This window comes from Homalodisca vitripennis, chromosome 5 (assembly GCF_021130785.1).
Source record: "Homalodisca vitripennis isolate AUS2020 chromosome 5, UT_GWSS_2.1, whole genome shotgun sequence".
Taxonomy (NCBI): domain Eukaryota; kingdom Metazoa; phylum Arthropoda; class Insecta; order Hemiptera; family Cicadellidae; genus Homalodisca; species Homalodisca vitripennis.
The window spans coordinates 80,624,368-80,649,023 of NC_060211.1; the positions used below are offsets into that span (position 1 = coordinate 80,624,368).

At 31.9% G+C, this 24,656-nt stretch overlaps 1 protein-coding gene across 1 annotated transcript; it reads right to left on the reverse strand.

Moving 5' to 3' along the window:
• On the reverse strand, positions 1 to 23,710 carry LOC124362436 (prostatic acid phosphatase-like). The gene is made up of 7 exons (XM_046816935.1): positions 23,427 to 23,710; positions 18,370 to 18,468; positions 8,946 to 9,185; positions 6,574 to 6,759; positions 4,792 to 4,915; positions 1,138 to 1,340; positions 1 to 460 (listed from the first exon to the last, which is right to left on the reverse strand). The coding sequence occupies exons 1-7, from the start codon at positions 23,541 to 23,543 to the stop codon at positions 281 to 283; spliced, it is 1,149 nt and encodes a 382-aa protein (XP_046672891.1). The 5' UTR covers positions 23,544 to 23,710; the 3' UTR covers positions 1 to 280.
• Between the last annotated feature and the right edge of the window lie 946 nt (positions 23,711 to 24,656).

The window sequence follows — 24,656 nt, forward strand, 5'->3', positions numbered from 1 at the left end:
TTTTTTTATATTTCAATTTTTATTATTATACCATAAGCAAAATGGATGAGATAACAAAAGTAAGGCAAATAACAATAATTATTATTATTATGAATAAATAAAACGATAGCACTTCCAATATTCTAAGTACTTGTTTACACTTGTCCATTATATAAAATCTGTACATTATTGTAAGGTTTATTCTTCTTACTTATTATTAAGTATGTTAAATTGAAAATAAATAAAAACAAGTATTGACAACACAAATAACAAACATTTCTATTTTAAATACATGCCAAATCTAAGGTCCTGGGGGTGGTGGTGGTACAAAGTTAGGGTTGTGACTAATACACTCCTTGGTCAGGTCATTTGGTATCATGTTCTTAGTGAACTCTACCACTTTATCAAGTTGACAGAAATCTTCACAGCCGGGCACTCGTAGTAAGTATGGTTCATGTTCAGTTGAGTTTCTTAGAAATATCTGAAAGACAGTAAAGTTCAGTAAACATACATTATTTCTTCAACACTACCTTACTTTGCATACTTGATTTGGATTTAAATATCCCTTCCAGCTCACTCACAAGAAATATGGATTACATTTTTAGATCATAATTTCAACAACTTTTCAACATTTTTAATTCATTTGATTCATTAAGTAGCATGCATTTGACTTTGTTTATTGCCATGTGTTAAATGACAGTAACATTCTTAATTTTGTGTCTGTCATCTGATAATTTTGGTGATGCAGTAGAAAGTTAATTTGTATAATAATTTTGTATAATTTGTATTTGATCATATGACAACTCTTAAATATTGCAACATTAATATATTCGTAATACTTTCAAATATTCAAAAACTCCATTTTGAAAAATCATTAAGAGCATATAAAATTAGTTTAGAAAAAAAGCATGGATTTGCTGGTTTAGTTGCAATTAATAAAAAATTATGTTACGCTTATAATAATTCATTGTTATCATAAACTTTTAAAAATGGTTGAGACTGTTTAACGAATTTACCCATGCATAAAGTGTGTAATTGGTGTCACTCTAAATTTGGTTTGAATCAGCTTTTACAGCAAATATTGCATTCACAATTATGAGTATTTCTGCAGTGTTATAGTATACCAGTAAAAAAACTGTATCTGTAAATAATACTTACCTTTAACCCATAATTTTTATCAATTTGATGTAGTTCTACCAAAGCCAGGATGTTGTATACAGGGATCTGCTCATCCCAAACTTTAAGTGCCATCAACAAATTCACTACAGTTGAGTCGTGGCCAGCATACAGAAACATTTTGCGTTTATTCGAAGGCTCTAACTTTGCTTGCGAGTCAGATAAAATTTTCTTCAACAGTGGACCTGTAAATTGTTGTACATGTTTTAATTTATTGTCAAAAAAATAATTCTAGGACATACTAGCACATGCTTAGTGCTCAGGGTGTAAATTTTTAGGCTTTATCCAAGATACTAAACTAAATTGGTTAGAGCATATTGAGAGTTTATGTAAAAAACTATCTAGAACTCTGTTTTTATTATGTAAACTACCTCTGAGTGGTCTCATGATGGCGTACTATGCTTTTTTTCATAATCACGTTTCATATGGTATCAATCTTTGAGGACACTCGTCTCACATTCATAAAATACTATTGTTGCAGAAAAATCAGTAAGAATATTGACCAATACTACTTTCATGAACATTTTAGACCCCTATTTGATGGTCTTAAGATTATGACGATTGTTGCTTATGTGTATATTTTTGTCTGCTTATGTGACATTAGAGAAAACCACCTCAAGTACCCAATTAGGTTAAAATCAGCTTTAATTTCAAGCAGTCACCCTCACACACGCTGTACAAAGTGTTACGATTGACGCCTGAGTGACCCTTATTTGGTCAAAATGAAGTAGTACAGTCCAGAGCACAAGACATTCTTCTTGGGATGAAGTCACCTGAATGGATTTTACCCCTGTTCATTACATTCCTTAGAGGGTTAGTGAAGATTTTTATCTATTTAGTAGGGAGTTCTTCTAAATGTTTACTAAGTTCTTAAATAATTTTACCCTAGAGATAATAAATATAAATTTGTCTTTTCATAACTAAGGAGCAACCAACTGTCAGTTAACAGGTTATGACTGATTTGTTATACAGCCCATAGATACAAATATATGTCCACATTTGATATCTATGGGAAATATATGTCCACATTGATAGATATGAGAAATACGTACAATGTCAGTCAGAAATAAGTCATTGCTGAGTGTACTTTACTTTAGATTAAGCAAAACACAAAATTGTTTCCCTGTTACTGTTATATAAAACTTTTTAATAGGTTACCAGTTTCAATCAAGGAGTTACCACAAGTAGCACTTTAAAAAACTGTTAAGCCTCGGTTATTAGAAAATCCTATGTACAACATAAGTGAATATTTTGAGAACAACAATCTATTGAGAATGGTTGTTGCCTGATTTCATATTGTTGATTTTAATTTAGTCTTAAATTTAAAATATACAATCAGCCTTGGACATCTGATGACTTGTGTTTAAGTAGCCAACTTTGCTTGACATTGTATTTAGTGGCAAATTACCTGTCCTAATGCATGGAATATTATTGTTTAATGGCTCAATGAAATTATTAATGCAGGTTTAACAGACAGAGGATAGACAAGACATTTACTAACATATATTTGAATTAGAGGATAAGTTATAGATATTTTAATTAAATGTAAAGGCAGTAAATTTGATTTTTTTTAATTTTTCATATGGCTTTCAAAAACTCCACTCTGAATAGAATGTGTATTGTAATCATTTAACTAATGTCTCTAAGCTAGCTGAATGACACTATTTATAAAAAAACTATTATTATAAATGATCTTCTTTGATGATCAAGGAATAATCGACAGTACGAATACAAAATAAGTCTTATTCGTGAATTGAAGAACCACTTGTTTTGCCAACTGCAGTATGTTCACTCTTGTTCATTGAAGCCAATACCTTTCTCAACATAAACTTTTCTAGTTATTTTTTATTGTTTTGAATATTGTGGGACATTCACTTATACTTTGTTTGAAGGTTATTTTTGACGATGGAAGGATTGTGAAGGAAACAGGATTTTTCCGGACATTTGCCATCGTTCAGTGAAACAAGAAATCAGTAACACTACTGATACCCTAGGGCACTTATACCCTAAATGCCCTAACCAATCTTTTAACTCAGGTACTTCATTCTTTCACAGTTCCAACAGTTGAAAAAATTTAAGTTTACATCTTCACACTCTACCTGAAGGTTTACGTACCAGGACAAATTGTAAGCGTGCCTACAGCACCGTAACACTATTATGATTCACACCACTAATTTTTTAGTTAACCTGCTTACTTCAGTAATAATTATTTGTTTTAACTCATTAACGAATGCTTTTTAAAAGATAACTGTTGTCAAACAAGAAAAATAAAATAAACAACTTTAGTTTTGTGATTTTACAAAGCACAATATAATTAATAATTTTTGTAAATGAATGGGAGGGTTCCGCCCCTCTCTCCCCCAAACGAACTTTTGAGGGGACTCGGGACCCCTCCGGCCCCATTATATTACTCTTTTAAAAAATTTGGACATATATTTGTATCTATGGGCTGTATAACAAATCAGTCATAACCTGTTAACTGACAGTTGGTTGCTCCTTAGTTATGAAAAGACAATTAAATTTATATTTATTTTCTCTAGGGGAAAATTATTTAAGAACTTAGTAAACATTTAGAAGAACTCCCTACTAAATAGATAAAAATCTTCACTAACCCTCTAAGGAATGTAATGAACAGGGGTAAAATCCATTCAGGTGACTTCATCCCAAGAAGAATGTCTTGTGCTCTGGACCGTACTACTTCATTTTGACCAAATAAGGGTCACTCAGGCGTCAATCGTAACACTTTGTACAGCGTGTGTGAGAGTTAACAGTGACTGCTTGAAATTAAAGCTGATTTTAACCAATTAGTTAATATTTATACTTATATCATACACAAGCAGTTACCTGTGGCTTCACGTGCAATTTCGTTTTGAAAAACAGGGACACCACAAGCATATTGTTTTTAAATGGCATTCTAAACAATCCTGAGGTAAGTGCTAGTGACTGGAAGATATTCCAATCTCTTGATCCCTTTTCAAATGTAAGTTTAAGATGGGACACTGAAGATGGGGTGAGTGAAACTGTTTTTTGTAAGTGCCTCTAAAATTTCTGTAATTAATCTTCAATATTTCTTGATATTTTATGAAATAGCTCCAATGATTTCAGTAGCAACTGAAATATTTTAAGTCAGTGTAGAGAAATCCTAAGTATAAAAGCAGACTAAAGTGGAAGTCTAGCTTTTCACGTAATACACTTATGATGTAATAAATTATGTTTTTTACTGTAGCTGATTAAAATCCCAATAAAAACCAATCCAGACAAAAAAGTGTAACTGACTTTGATAGATGAATAGCAACAAACATTTACTATCATCCGGTTAAATGTGTTTAAATTGTTATACTTATTATTCTTGACTTTCATAAGTGATTAAAACCACGTTTACCATCTGCTGATTAAGCCAAGTCCATAAAATGTAATGGATGAGTGTTAAGGGAGATTCCAAGACCAGTGGAGTGTAGTCCGGAGAGGTTTTAAAAAAAAAAAATGTTAACCAGAGATTCTAAGAATGTCCATGTAAATTTCAAAGCAATCGGTCCATTAGTTGTTATATAATTGAGTAACACACAGAGATAGACACCAATATATTTTGATGTCTTTTATATATTAGAATTAATTAAATAGTAATTACAATTTTACCTCCTTTTAGTTTCTTTAGTTCATCATTGTAAACATTAAGTGTGAAGCTGTAAGCTGTAACAGCAGCCATTTTCTCAGGGAAATAGTCATTAACCCACTCTGGAAGGGTTAAATTGAAACTTGTCTAAAACACACAAAAATCAACAGTTACTAGATACCAATTCAATTATTTAATACTGTAAATTGTTTTACTTTTATTGATTTACAAATGTTAAAATATGAAATAGATATCTTATATGTATATACCAGTATAAAATAACTTTGCTATAATATATGGCTTTTATCTATAGGTTGTTCATAGAAACCATGAATTGTCATCAAATTTATCTGCAAAAGCAAATAACCAGAAACTTAAAAGAATTTGGTAATTAATAACCATATCTTCAAACAAACATAATTTAATTAAGAAATGTTGAATTTGCACATCAGCTCATTTTGTAAAATCAAGGCTCCCAGATTGTTTTAATTCTCCTTTTCTTCAATTACACATTTTGCCGTTATTGACAAATACTCCTTGTAGTGTTCATTTCTTAATGTTTTTTTATTTTTTATTTTTGTTAATTTCAGTTCTCTTTTGTTATTCTGTAATGTTCTGGTGATGGTTTTGTAAACTACATATGCCATGTATACTGCCCTTTTGATATTGTAAAGATTGGTATTTTTTGAATGGTGTTAATCTCAAAATTATGCCACTCATGGGAATTTTCTTATCAGTATTTTAATGGTTTTACTGTACAAACTGTTACATTTTGAATAATTTTATTGGTCAATCCAATTTGATTAAAAGGTAAGAAATGGCAACTATATTTGTACTAATTTTCTATATAGATTAATATCCAACATGGAGTAAGACTAAGTTCAATTAGAGTAGTTTTAAGTAATTTTAGTAATTATAATTATATTTCTTGTATGTCTCGTAAAAATGGTCACTCATTTTGTTGTAAAGCCTTCAACTATATATGTAAGTCTTTTAAGTAACTTTTTATAACAACTTTTACATATAAATAATCTTTCAAATGCATCTAAAGTCTATATAGTATTATGCTCTATTTTTTATTTCAAGACAACAGATGATATGCATAGAATATACTTTTCTGTTGGCTGTTGTTGGAAGGAGTGTTCAACTAAACATAATAAAATCATAAACAGTTGCATAAATTCCGGTCCATCATATGAAACTGACTTTTGTCAAATTTTATCCGTATAATTAATAAAATATGTCACCTCAAAAGGTTAAAATCCTCGGGTGGATTCTAAAGTGTGTCAGACAAACTGAGAAACTAAGGCAGTTATGCAAGTATTCTGTATTATCAAAATTTACAGAAGTAAGTAAGTGTATTATCAGATGTAAGTAAGAAAATTGATAAGAATTTACATACATACATTTTGTATGTGAAATATTATATTTACTAACTTGCTATCCAGGAAAACATTGAGATTGTTAAATCTATATTTACGAAATAGATTAAATAAACTCTATGATTTTCAAGATTGTTCTTTAGAAATTGACATATTTTATGAGGATTCCTTCTAACGCATACCTAATAGTAATGGACAAATTTGATTCAAACCTCAACAAAAATTTTAGCTAATCCTTTTTTATTGTTTGCTTTCTTTGAAAATCAGCCTTTCATATTTCTTATTGTTTTATATCTGTTTAAGAACACTAATCTATTACCAAATATTACTTGCATTTATTTGATTAATGTCAAAATCAGAACTGTATGTTATAATATATTTAACAGTAAGTAAGTTTGACTGTTGATATGAGTAGTACCTCACCTCGGCCAGCAATGTATTGTAGATGGACTGGACATCGTCAGGGTCACTGACGGTCATGCCTGAGTGCTGACTTAAGGCTGCATAGAAGTCACTGAGAGAACTCGTGTAGTTCCTAACCTCTTCCGAGCCCTTCACTGCTTCCAGTTCCTCATAATAACGGGCACACGGTACCCTCACCAGCAGCAGCTGGGGATGGAAATTCAAACACATTAATAGAATTGACAATTTAATTAAATGGCACTGAATACTTAATATAACAATTTGTCATTTGCAGTTTATCTAGAAAAACTTATTCTGCCTATTTTTCCCAGACTAAATCTGTCTAGAAGCTGAGAGTCCTTTTGCACTGTATAAGCACAAAAAGTTGGTTTCACTTGAAATCAATAAAACAATTTTTAAGAAAGAAACTGACTATCAACCAGGCTAGTTTTGTGGAGGTCAAAATTAGAGGGTATTAAAAGGAATCATAGGGTATGTATTGATTAATCTGTAAATAATCGATAATAATTTTTACAGATTATATTTTTACTAGCTTCATACACTTAAAACCGATCATCAGACTCATAAATTATATTTATGTCAATGTGCTGTGAGACAACTAGATAAACATGGTGAAAGTTGCAACTTTAAGGGTTTATAATGTGATTAGCTGACACTGATTTAACATTTATTTACTTGTCTAATAGTTATTAAAAAAATATATAATCTGTGGAAAATGTTATCGTTTCATATTTTTAATTCTTTTGTAGCCTCCCATTTTGACATCCACGAAAATTAGCATGGGTGATGACTAATTACATTATTGGGTAATCAAAATTTCTCTAACAATTTCAAAAAACCCCGCGTTGTGTGCTTACACAATAGATGTGGGCTCCCAGCTCCTGGACTATAAGGAGACGTGAAAAGTACTGGAAATATTTCTGACAAAAATAACATTATCTTATGTTAATTATAACACAGAATTAAAGTCTAACACATTAAACTTTTATGTGATATACAAAGTTTTTCAAAAGAAAAATATATAATACGCTTATTTCAAATTACATTATTATTTAGTCTTGTTTTGACAGTAAAATATTTATTTATTTTTTTATTTTACTGAATGAATATAAAAGTTCTGGGGATTGTATTTTAGAAAATAGTGAGGAACTTTTTTATATGAAAATTGATTTGCATGTGCCTAATTTTGGAGCTATAAAATCCAAAAATTTGCATTGAAAATAGTTTATTAATTAATAGTTAATTACAGTATCCAGAAAATCAATGAACATTTTTTATTCATGGTTATTTTATGTAAAAATTTTAATTTTTGCTAAAAAATCAATAACACTGCATAACATGTGATTTTAATACCTGTTGTTAATTTGGACACAGAGACATGAAAACACTATAAGTAATTTTTATTGGAAAATTTATAAGGTTTGTCATAAAAACATATTTGTTATTTTGATTTATTTTACTATGAACAGTTGTTTTTGAGAAAATTGAGCTTGAACGTAAAGTAAATTCTTCTTGGTAAAGTACTGTTAAATCAATTGATATATGAATTTATATGAGCTTGGTTATGATGCATAAATCTTCTAAAGGTGGCAATTACAAATTCTTGTCTATGGATAGTAAAAGTTTTGTTTTCGGCTGTAGAATATACTCCCAAGAGCCTCTTACATTGGTTCAGAAATACCCTGTATTGCATAACGAATCTCTTTTAGAATGGATAAGATATCATACCGACTACATATGATGAAACTAAAGAAACCTCCTTCCCATTAACTTAAATAATAACTTTTAGGGAATGTGAATTTTAAGTTAAATACTTCCTGTAAGCTGATTTAAAATCTATAATTTTTCCCTAATGAAGAGGCCAAGACAAAATTTAACATTTTCAATTGAAACCCCGACTCATAAAATGAAAGAATTTGATAAACAAAATAAATCAATGTTTAAAAAAAATCCTTTTAACTTGTTCTATACAGAATTTTTTTATTTAAGTTATGGTATTTCGTATATATCGGTTTATATTGTAAATGGCCCTTATAACGTAACAAATATTTCTAGAGAATATCACTACACAACTAAATTAAATTTTAAAACAGCAATATTAAGTTACTGTTATATAAAGAAGTTTTAATCTAACACCATTTTTATGGACAGGATGACATGGTATCCTAAGTGCTTACTGGATAAAATGATTATTATTATACTGCTACCTTACTATTTACTACATACAATTGATCTTAAGCATATGTGAGTGAATACTTGTTTGTTACTTCATACATTTCATTCATCTACTGTGATATTTATGATGGAATTAACTTCTCCAAAAGGTTGCCCTTAGACATTCAAATTATCTACTAGAATGTAAACTTTCTCACCGTATCCTCATCGAGTGGCTGAGAGTGGATGGGGATAGGCTGCCAGTCCAGTCCGGGGTTCCACTTCTGGTACCCAACAGGAGGGAACAGTCCGGCCGAGACCAGCTGAGCAGACATAAGAGCACGGTCCACTCCTGTGCTTTGTAGTCTCACCTGATCATTGCTAAACTCTTCTCCGAGAAACTGCCCATAGCGGTCCCTCAAAAACTGACCCAATTCGTACTGCTGCTTTTTTCCTTCCTGTAATATTGGTAATAAATAAGTTGAAAGAATAAAGGAATTTCAAACATTTGCCTTGTTATTTGTTATAAAATGAATATTGCATTCCTAGAACAGGAATGAACTTCTTCATAAAACTTATAACAAGATTATAAGTATGACAAAAATAATAAATACATTTACATATTGACGATGAAGTAGCCAATGTCAAACTTATAAACAGAAAAAACGTCATATTGAAAAATACCTATTTATCTCTTTGTATTAAAAATAAACTTGTGTCACGATGTTCTTTTACGCTAATCTCTGAAACCACAGAACCAATTTCAATGAAATTTTTTTAGATATACAGTATATTGTTTGGTCCTACTAAAAAGATAGAATAGTTTTTATCTCAATTAATAAACCTAATTTTTTTATGTACATTTAAAGTTTTTTTATAGATAAAGGGTTGAATTCAATTCTAGAGCCTGTTAAATATAATCAACTGTTCTTTGTAAACATAGGTTTATGATAGTACAATCATATGTTTGATTAATTAAATTTTCAATTTTTTTACATTTATAGTCTTGAAAGCATTGAGTAAACTTGACAGTAACATCACTTCTTACATCAACTTTTTCTGCAACCGCTATTTAGCATAGAATAAGAAAATATCCAGATAAGCAACCATGTTGACTAGAAGATTTAAAGGAGAAAGTTTTCTGTTATCACGTTCCCGATGATACATGGTAACAGAAAAATACCATACGGTACTGTAATATAGATACCATCAGACACCATAATATTGTTAAAAAAGCTTCAATTCCCTGTTCGATTAGCATTCGCGATAACCATTAACAAATCTCAAAGCCAGACGATGTCAGTTTGCAGCTTCGATTTAGAAAATCCATGTGTCTCATGGCCAATTACATAATGTATGCTCACACAGTGGCGTAGCGACAGAGGAGCGAGTGGAGCGACCGCTCCAGGGCGGGGGCGACAGGGGGGCGGCGGGCGGGCGGACGATAAAATTGCGGGAAGCAGCCAACAAATAATTTGTTGATTTATTACCTTTGGTATATAATGTCAAAAAAACTAAGTGGTGCTGAGTATCTGAAACGACGGTTAGAGAAAGGTCACGCAGAAAATCTTGAACTTAAGAAAGTAAAGAAGTTATCTACCTACTTTTCGAGGGACACTTCAGTAGTTGCAGTTTCTCAAGAACCCACTTGTAGCTCACAAGTACCTACAAGCGATGAGGACTTGGAGCAAACGGTTCGGACTTGGTTCATGTAGGCTTACCTGAAGATGCAGAAGACCACGTCCTTCTTCAGGAACCTTTTTCTAAGGTAGGCCTAGTTAAAGCTGAAGGTACTGATTGCGAGTTGAACCTTAAAGAAAATGTAACAGCTGTTATAAGTTCTTCTGATAAGGGTAATTTTGAAAACACTCTTACAGTCAAACAAAAACGGCAAATAATAAAATTAGGCTCTCATCAGCCTAAAGGGCCATTTTCAAAAGAATCAGAAGGGAGAAATAAAAATAGGGGATTTGACGAGAAATGGTATTTTCAAAAGAATAAAGAAAACCAATTGAGAATAAAACGTAATTGGTTATGCTATTCAAACATCCTCAATGTTTGCTATTGTCAGCCATGCTGGCTTTTCAATATGGCCTATACTGATGTGGGATTTTCGAAAGGTACGTCTGATTGGGCACATTTAGGTCGAAACATAAAAGACCATGAAGAAGATTCGCAAAGTCATGCAATTGCGTGTGAAATATACTATCGCTGGCAGTTAGGCCTAACAGTTGATAGTGAGAATCTGGAGGAGATTAAAAAAGCTACTGATTACTGGAGACAAGTTTTAAGGCGAGTGGTGGACGTCATTATTACGTTAGCTACAAACGACTTACCACTGAGAGAGCGAACGAAGTTACCAAAACGTAGTGTTAACTACCTTAGTCCTCAGATTCAAAATTAGCTGATCAACCTGATTTCCAAAGAGATAAAAAAAGAAATCAAGGAAGAAATGAAAAAAGTCCCTATGTGTCTATTATCTTTGATACAACTCAAGATATAGCGAAAACCGACCAGCTGAGTACAGTGTTTCGTTATATAAAGATAAAAACTGACGAAGGCGACAGGCCAGTACAACTAGTCATAGAAGAAGGGTTCGGGGGCTTTTTGGAAGTGGAATATGCGAGTTGGTTTTGTAACTACTTAACTACTATGTTCACGTTTTAGATAATGTGCTCAAATTTAAACTAGGGTTTTCAATACATATTTATTAAATATATTGAAATTTGTACTTTCATTCCAAACCCTATGGAATTGAATTGAGATTTAAATACATATTGCTATACACGTAAACTAGGTCTCTTACAAGGAACAAAACTTTATAAAGAATAGTAGACTGTAAGTTATTATAAAAAATGATGTTTGGTCAAAGACGCCTTACATTGCTGATGAAATGATGGCCAAGAAAGGTTTGTTACGGTAGTGAGGTGAACTGTCGGCACTGATTGATCATGTAAGTAAAAGTTGGGGAAGGGGCGCCAGCGACTGAGTCGCTCCATGGCGCCAAAATCCTCACTACGCGACTGTGCTCACATGTTGGTAAATCATCTAACTTATCTATATTAGAAAAAGAGAGATTAACTAAAAATATTGTGCACTAAATAGCGCTTAATTGAATTTTAATTAATAGTTATAATTTAGAATAACATAATTTTTTGGAGTTGGAATCGTTTTCATACTTCATTGATAAAATTTAATTCATATATTTGTAAGCAGTAAAGATTTTTTATATTACTTATTATTTATTGTACTTAAATTTAATACAATACATGATAATGTATAGTTTATACATAATATTAATTGCATAATAATCAAGACGCAGCAAAGCGTGGCCGTGTCGGCTAGTTTATTATAGTATTTTAACTAATGCAAACATTTAAAATGTTTTTGGAATTCTCATAATAGACAGTGACGTCCTCTGTAAAACTACTTACATAATTCTATATTACAGTATTGTCTTTCAGTTATTGAGTCATGTTAAAAACTTCTTCATGAAGTTTTCACGTCTTCGTGAAGTTAGTTTAAAATCAAATACTTAACAGACAGACAAGAAAATGGATAAGGAATATGGACTAGTCCATGGATAAAATATTAATTGCATCCAGTTCAGGAAATGCTCCTAGAAAATTGATAACCTATAAGTGTATTTGTTCTCATGTTATAAGATGCTAACATAACTGTTCATAAAATTTTAATACTTATAACAGAAGTGGTTTAAAATATTCTTTTACTAATAGGTCAACTAAGTAAAGAGGCGCAAGGAGCACATAACAAAAACATAAGAATTATAAAGAGAGATTTGCGAGAAATGTGTCTGATGATAAAAGCATATATATATATTTAATATGATGCTTGTTTCCGCGAGTCTTCACATTTTCTTAATAAGACTGATACTGATGTAGAAGAATTCAACTTTGAATAGAGGAACATTAAAATTATTTAAGAATTTAGGGTGAAAAAGAATACTATGTACAATTTATAATACTCCACAAGTGACTATTTCTGTAGTTTAAGAAGGAAAAATTAAAATTTGCACACACACATATACAAATTTTAGTTTTCCTTCTTAAAGTATGTATAAAATTTACTTAACATGTTTCAATATAAAGAGCGCTTTATTGAAATGCCTCAATTAAGTAGCACTACAAGAAAAGCAAAGAAAATGTACTTCTGTAAGACACTGGAATGCAAAAACTTGAGTCTTTTTGGAATGTTTCGAGGATGGTGGAGTGCTGGACAATGATAGAGATTGTAGAGAAATCTATTCTTTTGGCTAGATGAATTTTACAAATATTTCCCGGTGTGGGTAGTGGAAGTAAGATTTGTTTTGAGAAATATAGTTTCTACAATAATAATTCCTGTACAAAAGTACAAAACAGTTTTAAGTTTGTGATAGTCAAAACGTTATCAAGTAAACAATAAATAGTATCACAACAAAAGCCTCAGGTATTGATGGAATCTCTATTGAAATAGTGAAAGCAATATTAGTCAGTGATGTACATGAGCTTATGAAGCATTTGGTTAACCTGTCTTATATCAGGCTGTCTTTCTGTAGCTGAGAAGCATAGTATGATTACACTGATATCCAAAAACTTTTTAAAATCTCACTTTAGGCCTATTCAATCCTTAACTAAAATTCTCATAAGGTGCTGGACTTCTTTCATGTGTTCGATTCAGTGATCATGTCATTGTTGCTTGCTAAATTAAAATTCAATAAGTTCGCTGAAACGGTTATTAATTGGTTTAGTTCTTATTTAAAAGGAAGACAACAGACAACTAAAATAAAAGAATGTCATATAATATGTTTTCTAAAGCTAAGGGTGTCCTCCAAGGTTCGTGTGTGGGTCCAATTATATTCATCTTATATACCGCTGACCTTGAAAATGAGTTTTCATGGTGTTCCCATTTCCGTATGCAAACTTTCTTTTGACGTACTTTCTTTCAGGTGTCAATAAACTTATGCAATGTCTTAATGATAACTCATAATAATAAGATAATAAGCTGGTCTGACGGTAATGGACTTAAGATTGAATACAGATAAATGTTATATTTTGAATTTTTTATAATGGTGGTCTCTGTCATGCTTTGAGTAAAAACAGGATAGAAAATATCTCAAAGTCTTAGGTTTAGTATTAGATTTAGGTTTAGTGTAATATTATTGACACTGAGCTAAATTTTCTTACGCCTAGAAAATACTTCTCAACATGCAATGAATAAATAAATAATTTTGAAAAGGTTTACAAAATTCCTTTGTCATCGAAGCTGCATAATTGGTATTTTCAACCATAAATTATGCTCTTCCTGTGTTTGGAAATTTTTCTGACTCAGGAGCTTCACGCAATTTAATACGGTCCTTTCACGGAGGGAAAATTGTGCAGTAAAATTTGAAATTAAACTGAAAAAATAACACATTTCTCACTAGGTATAGAAAGCGAACCAGTTTTCTCAGGGTTAGGGTTCGTTTTAAGCTCCAAACAGTGTCATTGATACTAAGTTATTGGAAAGTGGTGAACATTTTTACCTGAAACGATATGAGTGTCGATTAGACAATGAATGTCCCAACAGGATGTAAAGCTGGGGGTAATAAAGAAAGCTTCTCGTATGTTTGACTTTTGGAGTACAATGCCCTGCTTACACCTATAATTAAGATATTTACTTATAAGAGTTTGTTTAAGTTGAAACTTTATACACTCCTTGACTAAAGTAACGTGTTCATTTTAATTTAGTTAAGATATAGGTAGGCTACCTAAATGTAGATTTAATTATAATTATTGACATGAGTTGATTAGTACACTGAAGTCTGCTACAAAAAGAACGTATTTATTTATTTTATTACGTGGCTAATTAATATAACTTGCTTTTTTTACTGTATTATAGCTAAACCTCGATTCTGAATTATTCCCCGAGCCGACTGTCACTTATATAAGATTAGGGAAAGTAAATATGTTCGCTAGTTAACAATATCCTTTGCTACATAGTAGAAGGAAATAGCTTCATGCATTGATTAAGTGGTGATAGTGCACATAATGGTTGGAAAAGGTGTTTTATTTCCGTACATTTTCTGGGTAATAGAATTCATGTTCATGTTCGTAGACTCGTAGAAGTTTTGGTTCACGTTTTTCCGAACACCGTACTTTAAATAGACTACCCGCAATATTCTAACAATTCAATAATACACCACCTCCTCATAAAATATGAGTTAATGGGTTTAACCTCATCTAAAGTTGTGCTGTTTAATTGCACAAGTGCATAACACCCTCTCTACTTTTCCACTCATAACAAATGTGGCCTCGACCACACTTAGTTCATTTCGAATTTATTTTATCCCGGATTCGTTGTGAGACGGGATGATGACCCTTAGCCTAGGTTATTTAGGTATTAATAATAAATAAAAACTCTCCATTGGTTGACCGAATAAAACAATGTAGGTACTTTATTTTGGTTATACAATTTTAAATTACTTTACTATTTAATACGAATTTAAAGGTTACAAATGTAGAACGGGAGGAAGAGCGATATCATGTGAGCTTAACGCGTTCAAAACCCCGGCACGCCTGCTCTGAGAACAATGGACTTCCACTCAGAGTGGCGTGAGTTATCCGCTGTCTCAGCAAATCAGCACATTCTGCGTGTTTTCTGCGCAAATGATCTACATATGTAAAGTTTTCAGGCTTACTGGTGACAGACCTGGACTTACAATTCATATGCTATTTTAAATTATGTATCTTCTCCTCCTGCGACTGGCTGCATTATTTTTTGTTCATTATTACAATGAAACCATTAGACGTAATGTTGAATAAAAAAATTAAATATTGTCCTGATAATTTAATATTTTAAATTTGCTGATTGAGACCATATAAGATGTTACCGGTCTGGCCTTACTACTATATGCTGGAGGTCGTCACACAAATAGTAGTACTTAGGCTATGTACAGCTGTTAGGAACTTTAGGAGATGTGGTTGTTACGCAGCGAATATTTATTATAAAAATTAAATGTTAAATATTTTGCTTTCGAAATTATATGTTTGAATTGCCTCCACTTAACCTACTTTTAGGTTTAAACAACTTGTTTTTATTATATTGTTATCTCTAAAAATGGTACCGTGTTAAGTTTTGATAACAAAGTAAGTATTCTTTGGTTAAAAGTTTTGGTAAAACGTTAAGTAAGCACAACGTTTGTTTGGCTGTTCCACGTGATCTAGCGTAGAGTGGTAGGAGAAACCGTTGCTTATGCGCATGCGCTATCTACAGTTCACGCTGGCTGGCTCCTTTTGTACTCTTCATTTATTATAGTTGTTCACATTTAGTAGCTATAATATGAGAGATTCATAAATTCTTTACCCTTTTCTAGATAAAATACAGCCAGCTATATTTTTAGTACCGCACCGCAAATGGATTTTAATTTCAGAATTTATATTCCATATAAATTTAGACGGATACACAAAGTGAAGCACGATATCCATTAATTTTCGTTTATTGCATGTAACCTTCAATTTCTCCAAGTTTTCATCTATTCTTCCCAAATACCCTCTGCCTTCTATATGATAATATAGATAAGAAGAGATCGATATTCTCCGAAACAGAAATATGACTTCATATTTTAGGTCTCCAAACTCAAATTTTGTAAACAAATAAAATGATACAACGGAGTATCGAAAGACCTGTAAGAACGTAACGAGTCCCATCAACCGATGTCACAAAGTAAGTTCACCACAGAGTTGATGATAATTTACTAAAATATGTCATATGATTAATTTTCTTAGTATAGTCAATTTGTTTACAAGTTGTATTTACTCTGCTTGCATTTTCCTCATTGATTACTGATAAGACCGATGTAAATTTGTTATAGGTAATCCTATTTTTACCTTTAATTTTGACCTTTTTACCTCAAAATCAACAGCGTTCTTCCTTGGATCAAGAGGAACATATGCACGAAGTTTCAAATCTTTAGGACCTTTGCATGAATAATTATCGGAAAATCATACAGACAACAAGGGCCTTTCGGAACCATACTAATAAATATATCCTATTATATAAAATTGAATGGTGTCTCTCTGTATGTTACTCAATCATGTAAAAACTACTGGACCGATTGTACTGAAATGTTACATGGGCACTCATAGGGTCCCTAGTTAATATAGGTATATTCCTATTTACACTGGGATACGCCTCACTGGTCTTGAAAACTCTCCTTCGGCCTTATAAGAAGATAGTAAATGTATTTTAACACCTGTCAAAGCCAAGAATAATAAGAAGCGATACTAAATAAAAAGATACCCATTTCAACAGGCGATAGTAATTGTTTGTTGTTATTCTTCTATCAAAGTCAGTTACACTTTAGAAGTATCGTATTACGTGCAGAAGTTTTTCTTAGTCTCGGTTTGTGTTTATTGGGATTTTAATCAACTACAGTAAAATTCCATTATTTATTACATCATGAATGTGTTAACAGAAAAGCTAAGAACTTCGATTTTAGTCCCCATTTAGACTTAGGATTTCTCCACACTGGCCTAAAATAGTTCAATTGTTACTGAAATCGTTGGATCTACTCAGTAGAATATAATTAAATATTATTGAGCAATTTCAGAGGTACTTATGCTGTATAATCAGTTTCACTCTCAAACTTCAGGGTCGCGTATCTAAACTTAAAATCTAAAATGGATCAAGAGATTGGGATATCTTTTAGAGGCTATCACTTAACTTAGCATTGTTTTCTAATGCCATTTAAAAAGAATGAGCTCATGGTATCCTTTTTTTCAAAATGAAATTGCGCGCAAAACAGGGAGTAAATGCTAGTATCTGTAAATTTTTAAAATGTAACTTTCAAAGTGTCCAATTATAAATAACGCTCGATCTATTTAAAAGGCAGCTAATAGTGATTGTTGTCCATGAGTAATGTAGTCAGACAATTTTTAGTTAGATAATGGCCAATAAATGTCAAAAATATAGCTGTAACGCAAGAAAGGCGTTTACGTAGATGAATTATTTGTTGGTTATTACCTTTTAAGTAAAGTATTTTATTATACATGGGTTAGAACTCAATCGTATAAAAGGATTTTTGACATTTGTCATCGTTATATGTTACACTCGTGTATAATAATTATTATTAACACAGGACGAATTTGATACTGCAAACCGAATGAGAAAACAGATTACAGGAAAAAGGAACAAAGTTTTTTGTTAGAGATTTCTTGATTTCATCGATCTTAAACTCTCCAGACAGTGAGAAAACATAATTAAATTAAAATAGAAATCATTTAGATATGATTGAAATTCTGCTCATAATTTTTTTATTGACCATGCAGTTAATTGTCAAATTTATTTTTTAATTTCTTCTTAATAGGTAACTTTAGTTGTAATGAACCATATAAACTAAACATATATTTTAATTTTTTTATTAACAATATAAGGATCTTACGTTGTTAATGATCCTATTCAATTCCATTCCAACTGTATTATTATACATCATAATATTTATTAATCATTCGTTCATATTGAATTTTGTAGTGATTTATTATACTAATATAGGAAGCAATGTATCGCAGACAAGAACTTTCTACATATTTATGTTTTAGATAACAGAAATGTGTTATAGTGTTACATATAATACACAAATAATATGAAAATAATAGAAATACTGACATTGGTGAGTTGGCCCCACCCGAAAGGATGGAAGTCGAAGTTGGCATGAGGGTCATTGGTATAGGTATCTTGTGGTGTCCTCTGCCCGTGTCGAAATACCTAGAACACATCAACACACGCATCAGATGAAAGTCGAAGATGACGTGAGGCTCATTGGTGTAGGTATTAACTGGTGTTCTCTGTCAATGTCTGAATAACTAGAACACATCAACACACGCATCAGATGAAAATCGAAGATGCCGTGAGGCTCATTGGTGTAGGTATTAACTGGTGTTCTCTGTCAGTAACAGAATACCTAGAACACATCAACACACGCATCAGATGAAAGTCGAAGATGACGTGAGGCTCATTGGTGTAGGTATTAACTGTGTTCTCTGTCAATGTCTGAATAACTAGAACACATCAACACACGCATCAGATGAAAATCGAAGATGCCGTGAGGCTCATTGGTGTAGGTATTAACTGGTGTTCTCTGTCAGTGTCTGAATAACTAGAACATATCAAACACACGTATCAGATGAAAGTCGAAGATGACGTTAGGCTCATTGGTGTAGGTATTAACTGGTGTTCTCTGTCAGTGTCAGAATACCTAGAGCACATCAACACACGCATCAGATGAAAGTCGAAGATGACGTTAGGCTCATTGGTGTAGGTATTAACTGGTGTTTCTCTGTCAGTGTCAGAATACCTAGAGCACATCAACACACGCATCAGATGAAAGTCGAAGATGACGTTAGGCTCATTGGTGTAGGTATTAACTGGTGTTCTCTGTCAGTGTCAGAATACCTAGAACACATCAACACACGCATCAACACACGCATCAGATGAAAGTCAGATGATGTAAGGCTCATTCATCAAGTGTGATCAGTGTTCGAAGATGACGTTGCTCTGTTCTCTGTCAGTGTCAGAATACCTAGAACACATCAACACACGCATCAGATGAAAGTCGAAGATGACGTGAGGCTCATTGGTGTAGGTATTAACTGGTGTTCTCTGTCAGTGTCAGAATACCTAGAATACATCAACACACGCATCAGATGAAAGTCGAAGATGACGTTAGGCTCATTGGTGTAGGTATTAACTGGTGTTCTCTGTCAGTGTCAGAATACCTAGAACACATCAACACACGCATCAGCGAAAGTCGAAGATGACGTGAGGCTCATTGGTGTAGGTATTAACTGGTGTTCTCTGTCAGTGTCAGAATACCTAGAACACATCAACACACGCATCAGATGAAAGTCGAAGATGACGTGAGGCTCATTGGTGTAGGTATTAACTGGTGTTCTCTGTCAGTGTCAGAATACCTAGAACACATCAACACACGCATCAGATGAAAGTCGAAGATGACGTTAGGCTCATTGGTGTAGGTATTAACTGGTGTTCTCTGTCAGTGTCAGAATACCTAGAACACATCAACACACGCATCAGATGAAAATCGAAGATGACGTTAGGCTCATTGGTGTAGGTATCAGCTGGTGTCCTCTGTCCGTGTCAAATTTAACAGCCAATGTAAAGTATTTTATCAGATAGGACAACCTTTCAAACTAAAAAATAATTTATCCGTATTCTCAATGTATTCTATCCCTGTACAAAAATGTATTAGATAAAAAAATGTATATATATCCAAGTAGTATTCTTGGATTATATATCTAAGTAGACATAAAAGGTTAACCTCTGGATACAATGTTCTCAAATTATACATAAGTGTGATTCTCCTTTTACTCTCGTTATTCTTTACTTGTTAACATATAATTTTTCTGGCTTTTATACTGAAAAACCGATTCTACCACTTAAAATTATTAATATAAAGATTGAAAAAGTTCACCATTAACGATTTTGTTTAACACGTCAGCTTTGTCAGTTGATATTTTGAGTTTTCTCTTAAATGCTACGTAGGTCTGATATAGTCGGCACCGTACCTAATGGTAAGGCATTGTGTCGCCCATATCTGACCGGTAACATTAAAATGCAGGGTCTTTCTAATACATTGTTATCAATATTTCAAGAGCATATTTTATGTAATGTAGGTCAAACTTTTCTATAAGAGCTCGCTCCTAAAACACGTCATTTAGTACTTTTGTTTAAATACGTTTTATATAAATTTGCCTATTACTATAACCCTCTAACGGGATACATTTCCGGAAGATTTCTTAGATTTTTGCCCATTATGGCATTTAGGAACAAAAGCAATAACAATCCGAAATATTTAGTATGCAGGATGTTTCATAAAAGGCAACGCATATTTCAGGAATTGGTTCAAAGTATCAAAATAATAAAATTACTCAATGCAACCTACGTCCGGAAACGCTTTATTTTTTCTTGTAAGTCCGTACGTGTATTATGAAAATATTGTTTAATCTTCAACAGTTTGAGATAATTTTCCAATCCACAAATACAAAAAAAAATCAATGTACATGACAATTAAAATTTTCAAGTGAATTTTCAAGGAAGCGAGTTATGATCTTAGATTATGAATTTTATTAAATGCTGAAGTGTTTGTTTACTACAAGTCGTCATTTAGTTTCATTTAACATTTGCATCATACTTCTACACCTTCATGCAGGTTTGTGACCTTGGAGACATGTACAAGGTCAAAAAGGATATCTGAGGATTGTCTTCTTTAAAACTTACATGGAATTATTAGTATTAAAAATGTTGTTGACAATTATTGATTAATACATCACAAAATAATGGGTGGATCCGAATCCATGGGGTTTCATTACCAACCAGCAAGTTGAAGTTTTTGCTTGCAGACTGATTCGCATGCTTCCACACGCATACATTTTTTTCTTCTTTATTTAACAACCCTAACTGTACAGAGTGGTAAAAACGTGTTTACCATTGCAGATCTTAAATCGAATTCCTGGCTAAAATCATTTCCAGTATGTTTAAATGAACTTAAAAAGTGTAAGACAAATGTATGTCGTTTTGAGATGAATATATTTCTTGAAAAGTATTACAGAAGTATTTATTTTCGTATGATAAGAACACATTGTCTTTGTAGCTGTCAAGCAGGCCTGCGGCCTTGAACGAGAAAAGTGGTGCCGTCACTGTAACCTAAACCCACACAGATAACAACAATGAGGTTATCTTATACTGCAATAGGCCTTGAACGCTAGAATATCTTATTTTGTGGTTGTGATTGTAGTTTGTCACTTTTATAATAAATCTTAGGCTTGAGTTCTATCAAAAACTTCAAACATTATTTATTTAACGACCTAGGTACAATTTAAACGGTAATTGGCACAAAGATTTCTATCTAAACGATGTATCTTTTAGATCAGTATGATTTAACCACGAAGATTACTAGTAAAATAAAATAAAACGTGGCTAATACAGAGATTTATAAAATGTTATGGATGGATGATACCTTTATTAGGCTATGCATTCCATTGAAGGTAAGGTATCGATTGACGTGACATTTGGTGCAACCGGAAGTCACGTGATTTTGTTGCCGGGAGTTTGACAAACAGCTATAGGCGGTAGTAATATACGAAAGTGCATAACACATAATGTAAATAAATATAACTATTTATAACATTTTGATTGATCACTTTAATATTGCTACAGCAAATACATTTTGATCCTCCAACAGTGTCGGGCTTATTTTAAATACCAGGTACATTTCACATGTTCTCAAATTCAGTTTTATAGAGATAATTATTCAATAAGCGAATGAAAACAAAACACGTTTTCTTTTTAAGATTAGTAAATACTAAGTTACTAATGATGACTTTTATAAGATATTTGTAAATTGAAAACGTTTATCGAATACTTCGAAATCTCTAAGATGATAATAAAATAAACCGATTTTAAGTGATTCGACCATATAAAATTCTTTGACGTTAAATGTTGAAAATAATTATATTGTTTTCAACTAAAATATAAATTGTTAATTTGTGTTATTTATGATATCGGCTAGTTTTTTTAAATCGTGGATTCTATTGTGGAGACTAAAATTCACAATTGAATAAATGCCATACTTATTGCTCTTAATTATTTGAATTTGTTTGTAATTAACTTTGGGGTAAACTATAAATATATTGAGAAAATATTTTAAATTCAAATATTATAGAAACACATAATGTATTATATTATATGTGTATATAAGTGAGTTTTGTTAAAGTTTTTAATTATTATTATGTATTGTATTTTATTTTTATTTTTTCTCGTGCTGTAATAGAAACAGTAAAGTTAATTTTTACTCAGTCTAATAATGATTTTGTAATTGAGTCTTCGTATACGTACTTATACTGTTGTATAGTAACATTATTTTGTAATCATATTAGTATAGTGTTAATAGTTTATTCTCAGTAGTAATTTTTATACAGGTGTTTCATTTTACATGTTGTGAACAGAGTTGTGCCAAGTGACTATTTTCAATAAACTTATTTTTAACCCGATGTACCGAGTCACCTCTTGAGTTCCTACTCTTCAAGATGAACATTGTTACGGGTTATCTTGCCACTCGGGTAGGCCGCTAACCGTCCCCGCAACAATACATTATATTGTTAATTACCATTATTAACTTGTAATATAGCTGTTTTGGGATAATATTCATGTAGCTATTGTACAAAAATAAATAAATAATTGTCTGTATCAAAGTTGTAACATATTAAAGAATTCGTTACAATTTCATATGATCTGATTTGTAAATTCTAAAGAAGAGATTAATCTTATTTTGTATCAACAGTTTCAATTATAATGTGTTTTATTGTGAATAATTTTTTAATTAATTAATTTTAATTGATTTTTAAAGTTTATATTTTATCATCTTTGACCCTGATCAACAGCAAATCATTTACATTTTGTTATGTAACATATTTGCATGTTTTTAAACTAATGTGTTAAAAACATGTTCTTGAAATGTATGATTGGGGCTGAATTAAATAAGATAACACCAAAAATATATATTTCTAATTTTAGTTTTCTACAAAGTATAGAAAACACAGTTTACAGCCATTATTTGACGTAGTAGACTATAGAGAAGTCTACGAAAGCAAATGTGGCTGCTATCGTGTAACCAGCTGCTTTGTTGAACAATAAAACATACTTACCGCGTTGACCAATCGCAGCGAACCTGTATACTTGTCACCGACACTGTCACAGCTGACTCGACACAGAACTGACAACACTAACGCTGTCACAATCACCACGACTGTAACACCTCCCATTTCGCCAAACTGTGCAGCTACTGAGGTCTTTGATCTATCACCTACTGCACTACTAGAAGACAGCAGTCACATAGTCTTGCTTCCCTCCATCCGCCATTTTGAACACTGACCTTCCTTTTCACTCGGCGGAACTGGTTGGTCGGGCAGGTTCAGGAAGACCTTCGCGATCTCGATATCACCTTCTGAATAATAATGTTACGAAACGAAACCGCACTATCACAGCTATCTGGTCCCAGCTAGCGTATAGATAAGTGGAATGGTGCGCATGATTTCAAATTTCACGGTAAAACAACAGCCGATAAAAATATGTTCACGCATATTAATCAGCTGTTAGTAGGCTTTGTTTCAAAATTTGCCACATTAAACAAGAATAATAATATTATTCTTGAATATTATTCTTATTTAAATTAAATACATATATTATATGTATTTATAATATATACAATATATTATAAATATATTGTAAATATGTACAATAATATATACAATACTGTAAATATATTGTAACTGATGAGCAGAAGATTATTTATTATTATCAGCTAGAGGCGTGTTTTACCATTACACCCCCACAAATATATATAGCCCTTTTATACGTTGATGAGTTATTGATTTTTGAGCTCCTAGTCAAATATTCTTCAAGGCCTCTCCCCATTACTGTCTATAGCATTGTTGTCAGAATGAGTGTGTTTTTACATAAGAGACTAACACGATTTACTATATAAATGAACAATAAATTGTTTTGTTTATTGTAAAATTATAGATGAAAACCATTTGTTTTGAAACAGAATAACATGTTTAGTTTAACAATACAATTTTTTTGTAGCACCTGCATATTCTAAGCTTCTAGGTTACCGCACTGTCTAAAATTAATAGCAGCTTCTAGTATTATCACACTATTTAGTATTATCATAATAGCAGCATCCTAAATGATCCTTTATTGTTTAAAATGATTAGTAATACTAAATAATAACTTTGAAAAAAATTATTTTCCATTATTTTACTTGTGGCATTCCAATTAGAGTCCACGGGTAAGAGATTCCAGTTGGTGAGTGAGAAGAAACGGATTCTGGAACGGAAATTTTTTTTAAAGTGGCAATATATCGTTCCAGGTAT